Raw genomic sequence first — 20,575 nt, 5'->3', positions numbered from 1 at the left:
GGCCGCACTCATACGCTACCGTGGCCGCTCCAACGGTATACGCGCGCTCTGATTGGTCACTGTTTTCCGTTAATATCTCCTCAACGAAGCCTCGGACAATATTTTCGTTAAGGAAAAAGTTGTTTCAAGTCACCTCCCGAACCACCCCTTTCAAGATGTTATAATATTTTTGGGACACCTTATACACAGTGTCGTCCCACTGTGGGCCGGATTCCGGCGAACGCGCTGAACCTGCCTTGCGCCGGCCCTGCTTGATGGTTTCAGGTATTTCAATTCTATATATATGTTTCCTGGTCTTTGCTTCAACTAGATTAAAAAACAAACGAATCCGATTAATATTCGCTACTTAAAAGTGTGAAAAGATGCGTTTTACTCAAATTTGAGTTTCGTTGTGTGGGTAACGTTCAAAACGAAGCGACTGCGCATGATCAGGGCCAGCCAATAGCAGCTTGGCATCGTGTTGTAAACTGTAGTGGAGGAAGACTCGTAGCGGAATCGTAGAACGACAGTCGAGGCAAGTCGAGGTAGGTACGCGGTGCGTTTGGCGTCATCCTTGTCGACATTCACCACTGTTTAAAACCGTTCTCTTCTAAAGCCTAAAATTGTAATTGTGTATCAGTTTTCGATCGATGAAGTGTTCGTTACCGGCAACGTGAACGCGCTCGCCTCGACGCCGCCTAGCCTTTCGAGGGGTTTTCACAACGCGACAGAAGAAATTCCTCCGGAAAATTCGGTGGCGTCCTTCTTCGATACTTCGAAAAGTGTGAGTGTTTACAAATTATTAATTACCCGTTATTCGTTATCATACGATTCGTACAACAAAGAAACAAATTGAACCGAATCGTCGGCGTCGGTGAGCCGATTGCTTCCCACAGAAGCTAAACTGAGCTAAACAAACAATTAAACATTTTTAAGCGTGTGTTTCAGTAGCAGTTGCTAAACGATATTTTATAACACGAGGTAGCAATGAAAAAAATCTGTGAATTCGCCAAATATAAGTAATATCTTTCTCGAATTCGATACGTATCGTCGCAAACAAAGGAAAGGGTAACTTTTCAAAGAATTCTATAACAAAGACGCTTTCCAACAATTAAGTATTTCAGCAAACCATGAGGTATTTCGAGTGAAGAAATTTGAAATAGTAACTAGTTAAGGAGATATCGAAAAGAACGTATTAAATCGTGTACGAACTGCGCCTCGCAAAAGAGAAAGTTGAACGCATTTGTTTCGGAACTGCACCGTAGTACCGATGCGTGAGATATAAATATAATATAAAGGGACCGAGAGCTAAGGGTGGGAGAGGGATAAACAAAAACGATTTTCTTTGCACCTTTAGCGGTAAAATTTGTTCGTTCGAATTTTCACATCGAAGCTTTCTGTCGCGATCTGCTCTATTCGAATACGATTTATTTGAATATTTTTTAATAAGAAGAACCATTATTATAGGCGAGCGAGGAAAATATATTTCGAAAAAGAAACTAGAATCGTTAATTACTTAAATAACCACCTATAGAACGAAACTGCTTAAGTCTATACAGCTTAAATGAAACCGAATGCACTCTATTTTAATGTTAATTTAATTACGGGGTTTAATTGCTCGCAATAATCGTCCATTCATCGATTTGAAGTTATCTCGACTTACACTTTTAATTTCATAAAATTGTATCGTACATTTCTCTGTAAATTAATTTCTTTTTTTTTCTTTCTTCCTTTTCATTTCTATACTTGCAGGCGATTTTTAATCGACGTCTACTTGTATTTACGGATCTATTTATTACGTAACTATTATTTTATTTATCGTATTGTACCAATATATGCGTTTATTTTTATTGTATCCAAAATTATTGTGCCTAGACAACGCTTAACGATACGGCCGTAGTTTTTTTCACTATCGGAAACGGAAAAATATAAGCCAGGTAGCTATGTACGACTAGACTCCTGGAGGCAATAGGCTCAGAGAGCGATGCCATCCGATCGATCGGTTTACGTCTGGGCGTCCCGACGCCAGCTGCAACGCTTATAAGTACAGGGCGATCCACATTGCGGTTTCCGCGCGCGTTTTCCCTGCGGTTCGGGTTTGTTCGAGCTATCGAGTTGGGCACAGCCCCGATGTTGTATTCGAGGTTTATTCGAAACCGAGGGTTTCGCTCACAGATATCCATACCATTTAGAATCGTTTGTACCCACCGGAAACGTGTTTCTTTTCGTTTGTACCTCAATAGTTTTAATTTTATATAGCAATTGTTGATCCGCGTAAGAGTGAAGTTCGTTAATTTTCAACTATTGAGGTACAAACGAAAAGAAAGACGTTTCCGGCGGGTACAAACGATTCTAAAGAATCGGGAAAAAACAGATTTTAAATATCTTAAAAATTAACGAACTTCAACTTCAGTAACGAACCTCTTACGCGGATCAACAATTGCTTGTAAAATTTGAACTATTGAGGTACAAACGAAACGAAAAGCGGTACAAACGGGTACATACGATTCTAAAGAATCGGGAAAAACCGATTTCAAAAATCTCGATGTCGGGTGATGACCATTTTTTTAATTTTTTTTTAATTATTAATTACGTACTAATTTATTTTAATTATTATCGAGGTACAAACGAAACTATTGGAGGTACAATCAAGTACAAACGAAATGCTATCGTTTTCTATAAAAAAAAATTAATTTTTGAAAAGTCAGGTACCAAGTTCACATAGCTTCTCGGAAGTCTCTAAGATAGATATAGTCCAAACAACATTTACTAGTTAATATAATTTGTGAAATTAACAAAAAAAGTGCGAAAAATGGGTAAAAGTATAGAAGCAATTAGTATTTGTACGATTCTTATGATTAGACTGCGGATTTTTATGCAAAATAAAATCTTCGCGAACGTGCCTACAAAAATTGTACCTAGATAAGAATTTATTTTATTCTGCAAATATTATAACATGGCCGTTACTTTTAATCTTTCTTATATTCTTGCATATTGTTTGCATTTTGTACTTTCTTGCACGTTCAAATTTCCTACAAATGCGTAAAGATCTGTAGTCTATTTATGACGAACCATTTAGAGCGGAGTTTGTAACGTAAACACATTAGTTTATTGCTACGTGCGAATTAGAAAACATCAAATTTCCAGGAAAGTACTTTTAAACAATTGTGCGAATACTTATTGCTTCAATATGTCTATCGAGTAATTGTTTTTTTCTTGTTAATTTCGCAACTTACATAAATAGCTATTTTTTTTTTGTAATCTATCTATTCTAGAGATTTCCTAGAACATGTAGAGTGTCATTGTTTATAAAAAATAAGTTAATAAATTACAATTTTACACAGTTTTTTTGGAAATTGATCGGTGTACGAATACTTTCTACACCCACTGTATGATATAACTTGAGATAATAAGCGACCCTAAACGTAAATGCAACTATGAAATCGAAGACATCAATCATGTGATTTGGTAATGCAGACTCTACTACAGTTCAAGGACCAAGCTAATTAAGAAGCTCCAAAATATGAAACTGTGTCTCCCATTTGAGGGGGTATTATTGTCTAGAAACTTCAAAAATTCGATTTTTTTTTCTTTTACATTTTCTTATCATTTGGTGTTTTGAGAAAGTGCCTCTAAAATATTAACTTGAAATTCGTAGAGCTCCCATAGTTACAGAGGCTTAAAGGCTGTTTACCAGTATTAGTGCTAAATGTATAGCAAACTTTAAACGCGTTTTTCTCGAAACGACATTTTCCAAGTCGGGGGTTCGTTTTTCTCGAAAACTATTGGACCGGCTGACTTTTAGTTTTACACACATTTCGAGGGCACCATCGCCTATGGTCTGAACTAGAATTATACCGATAGCTTGAATATTTTAGCCCTGCTCTCATATTTTAGTTGACAATTTTCCGGGATAATTAAACCTTAATTTTCAAACAGCTGCGATTCCGATAAAAAATTTAGTACTTACTTAATTCTAGTTCAGACGGTAACTACATTCATATAGATTGAAAAAAAAAATTTGTTTTTCTGTCTCAGACAACTAGAACCCGCCACGGCCTGTGCGCCCGATTGAACGAGCGTCTCGCGCCACAACCTGCATAACAGCGCATAACTTGTACAGATTTCAATGAAGTAATTCATAAAAATTTATGTTGTTAGTTGAAACGTGTTTTATTATGCATAAAAACGCCTGGTACTGTAGGTTTGATAGTTTTCGCAAAATTAATTCCTAAAAATTACTGAAAAAACAAACTTCTAGACGATAATATCCCCTTAATGTTGAATCGCTTCTTGCGAGACCTAATATTGCAGCTTGTCTATGTATTTTTGGTTTCTTAAAAGAATGTAAACTGCGGATATAATATACACGTAAACTGTACTATACATACCACTGTATGTATGAACCTCATCTGAGGTTCTCAAATAATTAAGTAAAAAAAAAAAGAAAAAGAAACATGTGATATAATTTAAACCGAATTGATCGATTTTTAGCGATAAATCATGAGCCAGGGGGATCAAGAGAAGAGCATGGATAAGAAGGAAATCGCCGAGGAGGAAAGGGAGAAGATGCTGAACACCGAAAATACCAAGCACGCGGTGGCATCGCCCGCGCCAGACTCGGAATCCGAAGAACAAAAGCCTAAAAAGAAAATCCCGATCGGTGGTATCAAGATGCCTGGCTTTTGTCGTACGAAGAGCAAGGAACCTTGCAAAGTAATTGTTTTAACGATCGCCTATTCTTGGTTGTTGATCAACGGTCTTTAACAGTTTAGTTTAGAAGCGACTTCGATTAATCGATACAACCTCTTCGATAACACTGTCCAACAAATTTAAACTTTTTTTAAATTCCGCGATATCCACTAGGTGATTCTTATAGGGTTCCTCGTCCTAAATACGAATCTGAAAGTGAAATTGCTCCATCACCCTTAGTTTTCGAGAAATTCGCGATTTTGTAAAAACGGTCGATTTTTAGAGAAAACGTAATACTACTTGAAAACTACGAACGCTAGAAAGTTCTATTTAGTATTAAAAGAGAGAGGAGCGTTTCCTGAATATGAAGACGTATTCCTTTAGAATTATCTGCTTTTTTGAATGCCTGTAAATTAACACCGAAGTTTAAAAAGTTGGCGACGCGAGTATTTTTCACGAAATACTTTTGTATTTTTATAAAAAGTTATTCGTCTAGGTCGAATTTACTATCAATTATAGGATTCTGCAAACATTTCTGAAGAGAAAACTACCCGCGGTAAATGTTGGATTGTTTTCTAGTTCGTACAGATCCAGAAAATATTAATTTAGAATGCACGAATTCTGTTTGCCGGCGGGCAGGCTTCGCTCGCTTTGCATCGGCGAATCAGGGCCGTCGTCATGCGTTCTGCACAATCGTCGCCACGCGCTTGAATAATAACCATCAAATTCTCGTAACTTTGTTAAAATTCACCCCACATTGACGAATAGAAAACCATTTTAAAGCTTAATGTTTCTACTTTTCGATACTTTCATCTTTCGTTATTTAAGTTAGTGCTTGGGAGGTAAACTCTGCTCTAAAGAGATATTTTTTATAGGTAGCAATTTTCATTAAAAATTAACAACAAAATATACAATTATAGATTGAATTAATTGTTAAATAATTAAATTTAGATTTAAATAAAGTTTGCTCAATACCAAATTAGCAAAAGTCGAATAATTGAAGATACAAAAACGGGAGATTAATGATTAAAATTTAAACAGTGGACAATTGTCTCCGTTTTGTTGAGTTGCAGTATAAATGAAATATTAAAAATGTAATACAAATGAAATATTAAAAATGTAATAGAAAAACCGATAGCGTGTCGCACCGATTAGGCGAATCCCGTAGCGACGGCCCTGACTGACCGAAATATAGCGAGCAATGGCTGTACAGCGGCAAAACACCGTTCATGCGTTCTGAGTTGACATTTTGTCGAACCGTATGGATTAGTAACCGTTCCAACATTTGCCGCGAGTGGTTTTCTCTTCAGAAATGTTTGCAGAATCCGATAACGTAATGTAAATTCGACGTAGGTGAATAACTTTTCATTAAAATACAAAAGTATTTCGTGAAAAATTCACGCATCATCATCTTTTTGAAATTCGGTGTTCATTTACAGGCATTCAAAGGTGCAGATAATTCTAAAGGAATATGTCTTCATATTCAGAAAACACTCCTCTATCTTTTAAGACTAAATAGAACTTTCTAGCGTTCGTAGTTTTCAAGTAGTACTACGTTTTCTCTAAAAATCGACCGTTTTTACAAAATCTCGTATTTCTCGAAAACTAAGGGTGATGGAGCAGTTTCACTTTCAGATTCGTATATAGGACGAGGAACCCTATAAGAATCACCTAGTGGATATCGCGGAAAAAAATCATGTTGGACAGTGTAACTAGTATTCTACAAAGAAATGTTTAGGAAAGGATATAGGGTTGGAAATAGAAATAATGCAAAGATAAGATAATAACTTGGCGGAAACGCGACAAGTAATAATATGCCCGACAGAAATCGACGAAAATTACATTGTCGCGGCTGGAGGGTGGCTCAAACATTGGTTTGAATGTTACTCGTTCCGTGTTGCGTGTCGCGAGTATAATAGCGTGTCCCTTAAAATTGGTATGAGCTGTACATCGGGAATACGCGTAACACACGAAATATAGGAGTACGTAAAAAAGAAATGTTGGTCGTCGCACGTGTTATTTGTCACGCAATCTTTGTCGGAGACAGTGCACCGAGCTTAATCTTAATGAAATACGATGGCCCGAGTTTAAATATTTAATTTGAACGGATGCGAATGAACGAGAGTGTTTCAAATACGCTGTTTCCTTTTGGTTGATTAACATCTGTTTACGACGAGGCGACTCCACTCAAAGAGCACAAGTTCCTGGAGTACCATAGCGTGTTCACGAGGGGTGACCATAGCCCCGTAACGATTTTTTTTTCCAACATTAAACCAATGGATGACGTCAGCTGAACAGTACACCTGGCATTATCGATCACGCGTTTTTAAATAATGACAAGAATCCCTTTGAATATCGATAACAATATTTGTTAGAAATAAATGTACGATCGATTCTATCGAATATCGTACAAAGATCCAGTATACATCGTATATCCTTTCTTTAATGATGATATTGTAACGTGCACGCGTAGGTGTGCAATGCAGGTATTACAGTTTTCCTTTTTATTATTATTATCATTATTATTTTTAGGACGATGAAAGTAAACCCGTTGAATCGAGTGATGGTGAAGTGACCGAGAAAAATGCTAAAGAAAACGAGCAAAATATTTCCTCGGAAAAGACAAACACGCCGAGCAAGGACGCAAAGGAGAAAGAAGCACGAAAGGGAATTCTCGACGCCATAAAGTTACCCTTAGTCTCTGTTTTCCCTCGAAAGAAGAAGGTTGTTCTTTGCATTGTTTATGAAAGCCCTTTAAGTTTCTCTTATGTTATACGTATATATTTTGTAGGGATTCTTAAAAGTTCTCTCGATATTACATACGAGGCTTAAGTGTTGAGATTTATGAAAAATATAGAGATCAATAGCTCGCCGGTACGGTTGCGTTTTACCAAGCGAAACCCTACAGAAACCCTTAACACTCAATTTAGAACACTCGAGCACGCTCAATCTTTCCTCGTAGTATGCTCTTATCTTTCCGGGTGTTACTTTTTCTTGTTTTAACGCATGGAACGCCGTAACAGAAATATATACTTGATAATCCACCGTACAAACAAAAAATAATTCCTATCTTATCTTACATTGAATTTAATTGGAAAAATAATCCATTTTAGGAAGGCGAAGTGGAATTGGGAACAACCGGTGCCGCCGGATTGGCTAGCGTGGAAACACTCGACGATGGTGTAGGTGAGAAAAATCCCATTGCCAACGAAGACGGTATGGAAACTGTTCGTCTCGACGGAGATGCTCCCGATGGTATCGAATCTCCGAAGCAACACTTTCTCGTTGCTTGCATATCCGCTGCAAGGATGAATTTGTTCGTGTTAGGTACGCAGTGGTTAATTTTCTTTATCATCTAATATTAAATTTTAAATATACATAGAGAATAGAATAATCGAATAAGAACAATTTATCTTCCAATAGTAGCGACGCTGTGTATCGTGATATCCGTCATCATCATCATCTGCGTTGCTTCTGTCGGCCCGAGAAAGTCTTCTACGCAATTAGTGAAGGATGGAAACTACGTCGAAACTGTTGCTTCTTGCGGTTCAGTGCAAGGGATATCGGAGGACGGTGCATTTGCATTTCGCGGGATCCCATATGCGATTCCACCGCTGGAAAATCGTCGTTGGCAACCTGCGGAACCATTACGAAGAATCGAACACTGTTGGACGAATACTTTCTTGGCACATAATTCTTCGGATGTCTGTTTGCAGCGAGATGCTTCCGGCGGTGTTATTGGAACCGAGAATTGTTTATACTTAGATGTTTTTACGCCTGAAATCAGATACGATTCTTCGCCTTTGCCGGTAGTCGTTATGATCGGTGCAGAGACCCTTACCAGCGGCTCGCCCGGTGTAATGCAGCCATCTGCGAAGCTGGCGCGTGTTCGCGAGATGGTTTTCGTTAGACCAAACTTCCGGTAAGGGTGAAATGTTTGTTGAATGGGTTATCATTTCCAATTGAAACATTATCGTTATCTCTTTTCACATTTCAGATTAGGAGTCTTTGGTTTCTTAGCTGCGGAACCACTTTCGCGAACAACGCATCCCCCGACATCTGGAAATTACGGACTCTCCGACATTATAGCAGCACTCCAATGGGTTCAACTCAATATCGAACATTTCGGTGGTAACAAGACATCCGTAACCGTATGGGGTCACCGAGCAGGGGGAACCCTTGTTACAACGCTAGTTGGCACTCGCCGAGCAAAGGATTTATTTTCGAAAGTTTGGATATCCAGTGGAAGCGCGATATTTCCTGGCAGAGAACTAGAGTTTTCGGAGAAGCTTAACGAACAGTTCCTGAACTCTGTAAGGTGCACGGACGCTGCCTGTTTGAGAAGTAAAAGCGCCGAGGAATTAATGGACTCTATTCCGGAGACTTGGCATTTGGGAAACGTTGGACTACCCGAGACCAGGGAAGCAACATCGAAAGATAGGAGACACGAGTGGCTCGTCCTTGACCGTGCTATTCTTCAAGAACCGGTTGGTAAGATTTGGGCAAGGGATGAATTTTCAACCAAGATCATGATGGGCAGTACAGCTCACGCTGGAGCTCCGCTTAAATACCTCAATTCGAACACCACCCTCAATTCCACGCAAGTCGAGAAAATTGTACGGGAGTCCTTGCTGGGAACCACTGGTTTAGCCGACATAGCTCTCAGGTTTGTCTAATATCTATTGTAATTTGATATTTTAAATGGTATTAACTCGAGATTAATCGTATCTTTGTTTCCTTTTTTTTTTCACTTTCAGACGTTACAATGCAACATTGAAGGGTTTGCTGAGCATGATTTCGGACATTCGCGTAATATGCCCATTGCTGACGGTTGCTCGAATGAAAACAAACATTCCATTTTACGTAGCGACACAACCACGAGGTCAAATCGCCGACCCGGACAGCGATGCTGCGGCGATACTTGGATCGTTCGCTGCGCGTACGACCGCGGAAACAAGGCATGTCAACGCGATGCAGAAACTCTTTAATCACTTTGTTTGGCAAGGCGTAGCAACTCAGGCGAATGGTGTGAAACGAGTTCTCGTAGTTGGACAAGATACGCTTCCTGAACATGACTATCCGAATTGCGACGTTTGGATAGAAAAAGACATAGTACCGTCTTACGGCCGAGTGGATTAAATTGTTCTTTTCGTTACATGTCTAACGGAGATTTCGGGGTATCTGTCAAGTTCGAGATACTCTTGACAAAGACAATTTGCTTTCGAGTTTCTCAAACTTGACGAGTTGTTCCTGAGACATTCAAGCCGCGAGATACGAATCGGACAAGCGTCGAAAGATCGCATCGACTGTCGATGTCGGATTGAACCGACGAAAAGGGGAGGGATTTCTTTTATGTACGTATGGCTCGTTCTAAAAAATAGAACATTCCGATTTTTGTCTTCTATTTAAATTGAACTGATCTCCTCGTTAAATTCTTAAGCAAGGGAGCGGTAGTCGATCAGGGATTCTGACTTTTACATTTACGTCTTCTCTCGCATCTCGCGTTGCTTTCAAAAAAATCGATATTATTTATTGTACGAAATACTTAATCGATATACTCCACATACGAAGTGGATAAACGCGGAATGATTTTTAACACTGCTAAGATTACGCGATTCCGCACTTAACGCGAGCGATAAATATTTCGACACGGAAAGTATTTATTAACGAGATTTTCGAAGATTTTACCGTTTAAATAATAATACGGTGGGATTTGCCCTCTTCTGCGAGTGTTTCCAACAAACTCAAACTCAGGCGTGAGTTGTTAAAGTTTATCGAGTATCGGGAAACGAAAGCACGTTAAGTTATTTCGCTTTAATGTATTGTTTTATGTACACGAACGAAACAGGTATCGTCGTTTTTAACGAACTGCCAGATATTCACGTAATAAGTATTCAGGTGTCTGTATCGATGGTATTCGTCGATTTTGTCACTGTACATTACCGTTGCTCTCTGTTTTTACTTGAATGTACTTAAATGTATTCCTGCTCCCATCGTATCACGAGCATGGGAAACAGATGTAATTTCTAAACTGTAAGACTGATTTTACAGATTGGCATTTCATTAACGTATGAATGTCTTTTGTATTAGTTTTAACCAAATAGCTTTGTAGTATACAAGACCTGTCCTATAAACAGTTCGTTTGTACTGTAAATTAAGATATGTGCAAAGAATACTTTAATCTCATTATTTCGACGTTGATGTACACTTGTAAAATATGTGATCACGATCACATTTTTGTAACGGAAGATTGCACCGTAGCACACGCATATTCTTTCAACTTTAAAATTTTGCTAGATTTAAGAATACCATTTCTATCTTTCTTACTTAATAATTATCATAGAAATTGCAATTCTCGAAGTCAATTATTTATTAATAAAAGGTGACGTTTGTAACTGTTCTTAAGTCTGGTAAAATTTTAAGAGCTGAAATCATTTTTAGTTCGCTATGCATTCGGATGTTTGTATATGATATTTGAAGCAAAATAAAATAATGTAATTCATCTTTTTTAATCAACAGGCGAAAGATTGTCATCTATCGTAATCGAGTATATAATAAGTATTATTTATTAATATAATCATAACGATCGATGAATTTTAGTGTCGTTATACCATTTTTTATTAGTATTATATTATAGTATCATCGATATACTTTAATGTTCAACATATCTCATCGTACGTACGTATTTGTCTATAAAAAAGAAAATTAGTATTAAACTGGCAAATTTGAAAGAATATATTTTTCATTCGATTTGTTATAAACAAAAAGTATCGCAAAATAATATCGTGTGAATTTATTTAAGAAGACACAGAGGGCTATATAAAGTACATTTCGCCATTCATAACACGTAAAATATAATATTTTTGATTAAATCGTATAATAACGAATTTGACCAAAGTAGGACGCTTGTGCAATTTACTAACATTTATATTAAACAATTATTATCAACCGTAATCGTGTTAACAATAATACTCCTAGAATGTCATGACGTTACTGAAAGTACAGGTAATGACAATAAATTAATGTTAACATTAGCGTTAATATTTTCGAATACGCGCACGCAACATTTCCGTTTAATCTTCTTTGCGGGAGATTTTAAAAATTACTCCTATAATTTACGTTCACTTACTTTCAGAAGTAAGTAAAGTAACATCGTTTCGAATTGTCTTGCTTTTTAACATTATAATTTTGAATGTAGATTGCTGGATAAGCTCTTTTTTTTTCTCTTACTTTTACGTTCAGCATTCATGTACCATGCACCAATAAATCCTACAACCTCTGCTTCCTGAGCACCACTGACGAAGAATGCGAAAGATTGATTAATCGTTTTTTATATACATAGATATTATTGAGAACCACTGTTCGGAATTCCTTGGCTACTTGGTCGACAGTCTTACGTTTTAGAGTTAGTGGAGTAACGATAAGTGCAATGTTATATAGTGTTGGTTTGGTATAGTACAAATAGTTGTTCTCTGAATCAACACAACAGGTATCTTACGGTTTACGACAGAGCATCTTTGAAATTAAACGAGCCACTTTCTTCGAACGTGAATTCGTGAAAAATATATATCGACACGGCTCAAATGGAATCAAAGAAACGGTGAACCGGTGAAAAAAAGTTCTATTTTCGAAAGCGTTCGCGGAGTATACAGATAAATTCCTTGCATTCCAACGTTGGTCCAGGCTCCCGCGGGGCAACATCTAGATGAGAATGTTACTTTTGTGATTACTCATTTAGTGACATCCGAGGAATGTGGTAAGCAAATTCGTTTCCTCCTACGCTTCGCAACACCTTTTTTTTCTCTCATTACGCTTCTATGATTCTATTATCTTTTCTCTCTCTGTTTCAACTATCACGATTTTTCTTTTTCTCTACTTCTCGTTAAAATACTGACACATTTCAACTGACAACCTATTCCCATTTTTATACAGATTTCTATTTTAGAATTCCTGGTCAATTTCACTTATGGTAAAAAACGTTATGGTGTTCGCTTTATCGTAATCTCACCTTTGTATTTCTCGTTGTTGTCATTTATCACATATCGAGAAAGAATAATGATAACCAATGTCACGCGGAGACGCGTATAAGAATCGGTTGATTTGAATTCATATCTATCGATTGCAACCACCTGTTAATTAAATGCTAACTTCACGAGAAACTTAATAATTATTGTTGGAAAAAATAAATAGTAATTTTGTAATAAAAGTACGACAAAAAATATTTAGTTCGCAAAATGTCACCGTTCAACGTTTTTTAATTAAATGCAATTGATATTTTATCTATGTAATAATAAAACCTTTTCGTTATAATAATACATTTTTATTTTCTTACCGTTTTGAGCATATAAGACTGTTAAAACTTCGATTCGAATAATTCACTATGAAATTAATGAAAACAGTTTGATTATTTTTTGTTCTTTTCAATTTTACAGAAAAACTTTTACATCGTGGAATGTGTGGCATAGGTTGACAGAAGGAAAAGGTGCTGGATAATCCAAATGGATAACAAAAGCCCATTATGGCCCAGCATCTCCAGACACAGCATCAGCACGAATTTTTACCGTTGTGCGATGTATTGTTTAACATAATTTCTCTAGCGTCGTACTTCTGCGACGTTGTCTTTGATTTTGCAATGGTATACGCGCTTGCGCATCATTCTGTAGCTCCTCCGATTCTTTTTCCTTTGAGTATTGTTCTTATAGCTACATCGTTAATTATCTCTCAGGTTAGTATTTAATAAAAACTTTAATTCGATTCGATATATATTTAATTTGTGTACGTTCTTTTTTTTTTTTAATTTTAGATCATTAGCGTACGATGGTATTTATGGGGTGCTAGAGGAAGACTAACCGGTAAAAATATTACAGATTGTAATATCGACGAGAAAAAGGAAAATGGAAATTGGGCGATATGGTGCGTTTTATTACTGCATTCGACTCAAGTCGGCGTATTATGGAGATACTTTAAATTATTTATTCCAGTTAATTTAACTTATGTTAAACACGAGGTAAGTACAAATGTTGCTATAGAAGTTCTCTAAATTTTTATTCGCGACACTTACGTCGTTACATGTTATTAGGTGAGAGAACTTTGTGTATTACGTCTTATTCATGCATTCTGCGAAGCTGCTCCGATGTTACTCTTGCAATTATATCTATTATCGATCGGAGTTAGCAACGAGTCAAGCGCAGATGTTGGGAAAGAAAAGGAAAACGAAAACAGAGAGGGCGACAAATTAGCAAAGCTAACCGCGGTATCCGCTGGACTCTCTCTGTGGAGCGTGTGTTGGGCAGTAGCTAGTTTTAGCAAAGGTGCAGCACGTCTGCGTAACTTAGAACGTTTGGTGTTGACATGGCTAGGTGTGCTGGCACAACTAGCGTGGCGGCTAGGGACTGTAAGCGCTAGAGTAGGAGTATTGGTAGCTTATGCTTCGCTCTATGGTGGACAATGGCTGTTAATCGTAATGGCTCTTCATTGGTTGTCGATGTTGATGTGGTTATTACTCACTCCTGATGGTCTTTTTCACGGCGGTGAACATTTGCCTGTGTTAAGAAAAACGTTTCTGGCTTCGCTTCTTGCATTTGTTTACATATTTGCATATGTAAATTTGCATGAAACGAATCATCGTCAAAAAATGGTAAGTTTCGAATACACACTTTTCGAGTATTGGTAGCCTTGCGAATAATCTTAATCTGTCTGTATAGGTAATTTTTTACACGGTAATGTTTTTGGAAAACAGTTTGCTCATCGGTGTATGGATAGTAGGTGTTAATAGAAGCGATCTTCTTCCACATCAACATCATCCGAACCCTGTAACTCTAGTACTCACACTCTTAGCTTTATTTTTTGGTGGTATGTTTTTCATGGGCCTTTATTACAGGTAACTATAAAATTATACAATTTTATTCGTTTGATCTAGGAAACTTCTTTCTCGACTCAACTTCTACGTTTTTATTTCTAGGTTTTTTCATGTAAGAAGATTGAGGTACGAAGCCGGTGGCAGAATGACAGCTTCGAATCTCACGACGTTACCAAATCAGGTACATAATTAAAAATCGTGAAACATATAAACGAAACTAACGTAACAGTTCTCCCAGAAAGATGAGGAACTATACGGTTTAAAAAAAAAATGTTTGTAGGACAATCTGGAGGAGAAACAAATAGAATATACAGAAAACAAAAAAGTAAACATAAGCGTAGGAATGAGAAGAGTGAAATTGAGCAACGGTGGAATACCAGGGGTGTTTAATTGTCGTTTCGCAAATCCAACGGTAGTAAATCCAAATCGAAAAAAGAAAAAGCCAACTACGTTTGTACCTCCTCCGCCACCGCAATCTCAAACAGGAGCGGTAGCAGCTTCTATGAACGCGGTAGGAGACTCGAAACAGTGGCTTGGCATGAACAGTAGTTCACGTCAATTAATACCATTTTGGAAGAAATCCCTAACGTCTAGTGCGATACAGGTAGCAAAATATCTTACTAATTATTATTCCATATATTTAAATTCAAACATTCTTCCATTGACTTACGCTAAACAATTCGTTATTCGAGGTAGAATGATCATCCGAACGAACAAAAGACAGGAGATGCTGGAACTGGTAGTTCTCTAAGCGTTAATCTGATAAGAGAGAAACTTCAAGAAAAAAAACAACAGCAACTAAGAGAATTACAGGCTATACAAGAAGAGATTAAAGAAGGAAAATTATTCCCTCCACCCTCAGCATCAGCGTCGTCGTTTTCGTCGTCGCCTGCGTCAAATCAACAACCACCGCCTAACATGAAGTTGCACACTTCTCCTAGTTCTCCTTTATTCGCGTCTTCTCCATCTGTACTCGATCAAAATGGAGGAGTAACGTTATCCTCATGGCCACCAGTAAAAATGCATTGTCTCTTACCTCCGCCACCATCTTCTTCTTATTATCCAAACGTTCATCCCTCGAATTCTTGGAGGACGACGCAGAGAGAAAGAGCGGATACGCCGGAAATTTTACTTGCGCCACGATGCCTCCCTCATCATTATTCCCATTGGGCACCATCCACCCACGTTAATCACAGGTAATAGAAAATCAAAGTCTAATACACTCGCAGGCTACTCCACGTATTCTGTACGTTGACGTCAGGAATTTGTATGATTTAAATAATAATAAATCGCAGATTACGTTCAAATCAAAACGAAGGAGAAGAGAGTTCTAAGGGCGAGGGAGAAGTAGACGGAGAAATTAGCGATATGGAAGGTAGTCAAGTATCGTTGCCTCGAAGTTATACACTTCCTCGTGAATTTAAGTATAATCATCCAAATAGTGCTGCCAGAGAACGAGAGCGACGTGTAGGAAACAATAAGGTCACAGCCTCGCGTTTCTATTTACCCTCTACCAATAGTTCCGACGGTAGGCATATCTTCAGATTTTTATTATTATTAGAACTCAACTAAATTATTCTTTAAACTTTATACATTTTGTATATGTATATCGATGTTTACTCAGGAGATGTAGATAGTGCGGATAACGAAGATGAGACTGATTCCGAAATGCAGTTTCGTATGAAAAACAATTACGGATATAATAATCATTGTGGGACACAACAACAGCAACAGCAGCAACGATACGCGTTCGAAGATAACACAAACAACAAAACTGAGTTTTTACACTCTAATCCGGATTCTACGGCAGCTACTATAATTTCTGGAAACTCTTACCTAAATAATTCCCAAGGACTGCTGCGACCGAGTCAGTTCTTCAGAAACAGGGTTAAACACGAAACGAAGCTTTGAGACTTTCGTTTCTACTGATATACCCTTCAGAGATTGTATAATAGCTAATCGAAGACTTGAGATCAAAAAGACTGTACATGTTCTATTTTTATAAAATAATTCCTTATTTTACATACATGAAATGTCCTGTAATATACTACATTTGAATTGAGATTCCCGAGATGTAAAGCAGAAATGAACATGGGTATTAGAATTTTGACATATGTATTTAATAACATCGTTTCGCTTATTCCTTACAAAGAATGCTGAAAATACTCTGTTCTGTACAAATTTAACGCATGTCGGATAAACCAAGTACGTGTTTATTTAAATAATTGAGTTTTAGAAATTAAGGATACAGGATTTTATACGAATTTAATATTTCATACATACAAATTTTTCAATAAATTATTGATTTTCTTACTTGTACTTTATTATAAAATACACGGTTAAAAAATCAACACTGACGAAGATATTATTACTTTACGATTACTACCTTTTTACATACCGTTAGAGGACCAATTACGTAAAAATATAGGGTATTCGGATTAATGAATTTATTTCATATTTAAAAAATAAATATTAATATATTTCTTTCTTTACAACAGTTAAAATATTTTTAATCTTTCAGTCTCTTTATCATAGCTATTGCGTGTATGTCCATTTTTGTTTAAATACACATCTTTCCTCATATTACAATTTGATATATACATTATAAATATTTTTTTATAGGATATCGTGTAAATTTGTTCTTTTCGGTAATAAAACATTTTTTAATCAATTTTACCTTATCGATCTCTCAGAATTAAATTTGTACTTAATTTATAAATGCAAATTGTAAAAATATAAATATAGAAATATACATAATATAAACATCAAAAAGCTTTATATATGTATACTTTTTTTTTAGTATACATTAATCATTTACAGGCGACAATTATGTATAATAAAATCTATATAAAACATTTACATTTGTATAAATACTTGATGGCTTTACGTATTGTGCGTTGGTAACAAATTTCTGTATAAAAGAAAAAAAAATAATTGATTTTTGCGTTAAAGTACCCATCTTACAAAATGACAGTTTTTAGTACGTACAATAAAAGTTAACAAGAAAGGAACTGTCTATAAAGCAATTGAACCGAAATAGACCGCTTTCGATTTAATCGTATCAAATGCGGATCGCGGATACCTTAAAGAATAATTTCATTCTTAAAATTCCTTGTAAGCTCTTTGTGCGGTAAAACAATAGAATTCAATAAAATTTTCTCAGCCGCCAAACGTACACTTGTGCCTGCAACGTAAGCGATAGAAGTGTATAATTGTTTCCTTTTATAAAACACCTAATAAGTTAATTACCAAGGATTGTTATAGAAGGGTTTAGCTTCCCATTGGTGTTAAACAGAGGCAAATTTTCCATTTTTGCAAATGGCTTGTCAGGATTGGGGTCGCATGGAGTTCCCTCTATACGCGCCCATTCTCCTACGTAGCTGCTCTTTCCCACTATACTATGTAAAACAATGGAATGTGCTTGAATACGAGCATCTGCTAATATAATTGACTCTTTAATTCTAACGCCACGGGCAATGATAGCGTTCGGACCTATGCTCACATTTGGACCCAACTATAAACAAATAATAACGATAAAACTGTGCTTAATTATTAATAAGAAATAAAAGTACAAACAAAAATTTCTTTACCACTGCTGTTGAGTCTACAGTGGCCGAAGGATGAATGTAAACATCGCCAATAATATGACAAAGTTCGCTAGTTGTAGGAGATAGACGATTTAGATGAGTTTTCTTGTAAAGAGCTAAATAGTGACGGTTAGCATATATGGCGGAACCTGCTGTTTTAACTTGTGACCACCACCTTAGAACAGGCAACGCGAATAAGCGTCCTGTTCCCGCCAATCGTGTTAATATATCTTGCTCGAAAGATATGTAACCTGGGTCTCTACCGTTACCGTTAAATTGACTGTAATGTTCGATTAAAATTATTATGCCTATGAACAATTATTTTAATGATTTAAAAAAAAAAGTAATGTAAGTAATAATTTTTTTAAATATCTTACGTAAAGTTTTCCTGTTGTTGACCAGCGTAAAAAGCATCTGCCATAACTTGGGAGATATCTGGCGAAGCAAGATATATTCCACAGTTGATTAGGGTTGAAACAAATGTCGACGGCTTCTCTACATAGTGAGCGACTTCTCCTTCTTTCCCAAGCACCATACATCCATAATTCAAGGACTGCTGTCTTGTTGCTTCAGTAGCCATAATAGTAAGCAATGCCTGTTTCTTTGTATGAAATTCAACTATTTCTTGCAAAGGAAAATCGGCGCATACATCGCCGTTCATTACAAAAAAGTATGTAGGAGAACCTGATCGTATTTGATCACGGAAATGATAAATCCCCCCTGCGGTTCCTAGTGGCATAAATTCTTGAAGATACCTGATGGTTATACCATACATACTCGTCATTTCTTGAATAAATTGAGACAAATCGCTTGCAAGATATGATCCAATTATTAATATTTCACTAAGATTCTCCACCTTTGAACAAGCTTCTATATGGTGTTGTATCACTGGTAGTCCAGCAACTGGAAACAGTGGCTTCGGTATGTCCAAAGAAAGGGGTCTAAATCTAGTTCCTGGAAAATATACTTTTGGTTTCTTAAACATCGTAAACTTCCTTAATCCTAATTATCAAAAAGGTCAATTTGATTGAATAGCTGTCAGTTGAATAAATCTCAATCTATATACAACTATGTTCGAGACTACATTATACTGATTAAAATCCGTGTTAGGAATGAATATATTACAAGAAAACAAACCTTTTAAAGGACCTCCGATTAATATAACAGATTTCAATATCATTTTTATTTACTATACCACCGAGCTTGTTACGAGCCTTATCAATTTCCTCTATCCACTACAATCCACTGCCACTGTCTGCCACGACGATAGAAACTAAACACACATAATACACCACATCGCGTACTCTACATTGATATACACTCACACAACTAATATTGGGTACAAGTGGCGCCATCGGTGAGAAAACGCCCAAGTTCGTAGTAAAAATAGTTCTTCTTTCTTCTGGTAGATGGCGACTGTAAGGAATGAAAGACAATACTGGTATCACCATCTAACAGCAACAGTAGGAACTATTTTCACTACATACTTGGGCATTTTACCACCGATGGCGCCACTATAAATTATTATGTGGGGACGGGCCTTAAGGGTGCGCAGGACCCAAAACCTAACTCCGAGTTGACTTTAGCGACAGTTGCGGAAAAAGTAAGAAACTCCGGGATAAGGACAGAGAGGGCGATACAAAAATTGCAGGAGAGACGAGGATAGGACGATTAGGCTAGCATGATTTTTTTTCCAGGATATTGAAGCAAAGAAGCAATATTTTCTAATAATTCTGGTTTTAATTTATTCGTTATACTTTGGCGGATGCGACTCCAAGAACTGAATTTGCAATTTCGACCTTATAAACTTTATAAACAATAAAATGTCGATAGCAAACATACTTTTATTGCTTATAAAGTTTTAAGGCCGAAATTGCAAAATCAGGTCTTGGAGTCGCATCTGCTCAAGTGTAACGAATATATTAAAACCAGAATTATTAGAAAATATTGCTTCTTTGCTTCAATATCCTGGAAAAAAAATCATGCTAGTCTAATCGTTCTGTTCTCGTCTCTCCTGCAATTTTTGTATCGCCCTCTCTGTCCTTGTCCCGGAGTTTCCTACTTTTTCCGCAACTGTCATTGAAGTCAACTCGGAGTTTGGCTCTGGGTCCTGTGCACCCTTAAGGCTCTACCCCCACGCCTCCGTTTTCCTTTCGGGATTATGAGAGGGGAGTACGGAGAGGGGAGTACGCTCTGCGCGGGTTTTGCCGGGAAGCCTAGAGAGTTAAGAGAGAAGAGAGAAAAGAGAGTTATCCTGAGTACTGCAAAATCGTTATTTACACCATCCTTCCACGGCTGATCTATCAGGAGTGGGCCTGAACACAGATCCATTATCTGTGATTACCCCACAATTATTATTATTATTATTATCTTTATTATAGTACATGAGTATCTCCCACATTGCACTGTCTTCCAGAACAACTATAAATTCACTCGAATTTGATCATATATAATTATT

At 36.9% G+C, this 20,575-nt stretch overlaps 3 protein-coding genes across 5 annotated transcripts; 2 read left to right on the top strand and 1 right to left on the bottom strand.

Annotated features, from left to right (window-relative positions):
- Positions 1–466: 466 nt before the first annotated feature.
- On the top strand, positions 467–12,427 carry LOC128892426 (neurotactin). 3 transcript variants are annotated; one of them, XM_054152846.1, is made up of 8 exons: positions 467–524; positions 620–763; positions 4,474–4,695; positions 7,204–7,395; positions 7,785–7,998; positions 8,095–8,593; positions 8,669–9,337; positions 9,429–12,427. In XM_054152846.1, the coding sequence occupies exons 3-8, from the start codon at positions 4,483–4,485 to the stop codon at positions 9,808–9,810; spliced, it is 2,169 nt and encodes a 722-aa protein (XP_054008821.1). In that variant the 5' UTR covers positions 467–524; positions 620–763; positions 4,474–4,482; the 3' UTR covers positions 9,811–12,427. The 3 variants fall into 3 exon arrangements, with proteins under 3 accessions (XP_054008821.1, XP_054008822.1, XP_054008823.1); XM_054152847.1 differs by lacking the exons at positions 467–524; positions 620–763 and having other exon boundaries at positions 3,534–4,695; XM_054152848.1 differs by lacking the exons at positions 467–524; positions 620–763; positions 4,474–4,695; positions 7,204–7,395 and adding an exon at positions 7,406–7,545.
- On the top strand, positions 12,288–16,640 carry LOC128892425 (uncharacterized). The gene is made up of 10 exons (XM_054152845.1): positions 12,288–12,427; positions 13,104–13,396; positions 13,475–13,678; positions 13,751–14,308; positions 14,376–14,551; positions 14,633–14,711; positions 14,811–15,134; positions 15,227–15,726; positions 15,826–16,058; positions 16,155–16,640. Exons 2-10 carry the CDS (start codon positions 13,190–13,192, stop codon positions 16,439–16,441), a joined length of 2,568 nt encoding a protein of 855 aa, XP_054008820.1. The 5' UTR covers positions 12,288–12,427; positions 13,104–13,189; the 3' UTR covers positions 16,442–16,640.
- Positions 16,641–16,988: 348 nt separating this feature from the next.
- LOC128892427 (mannose-1-phosphate guanyltransferase alpha-A) lies at positions 16,989–19,396 on the bottom strand. The gene is made up of 5 exons (XM_054152849.1): positions 19,255–19,396; positions 18,495–19,071; positions 18,121–18,397; positions 17,780–18,044; positions 16,989–17,714 (listed from the first exon to the last, which is right to left on the bottom strand). The coding sequence occupies exons 1-5, from the start codon at positions 19,295–19,297 to the stop codon at positions 17,614–17,616; spliced, it is 1,263 nt and encodes a 420-aa protein (XP_054008824.1). The 5' UTR covers positions 19,298–19,396; the 3' UTR covers positions 16,989–17,613.
- Positions 19,397–20,575: the final 1,179 nt, after the last annotated feature.

The sequence above is a fragment of the Hylaeus anthracinus genome, unplaced genomic scaffold (genome assembly GCF_026225885.1).
Source record: "Hylaeus anthracinus isolate JK02 unplaced genomic scaffold, UHH_iyHylAnth1.0_haploid 12002, whole genome shotgun sequence".
Lineage (NCBI taxonomy): Eukaryota > Metazoa > Arthropoda > Insecta > Hymenoptera > Colletidae > Hylaeus > Hylaeus anthracinus.
The sequence above is the reverse complement of the archived record's forward strand: the minus strand, read 5'-3'. Positions and strand labels throughout refer to the sequence as shown.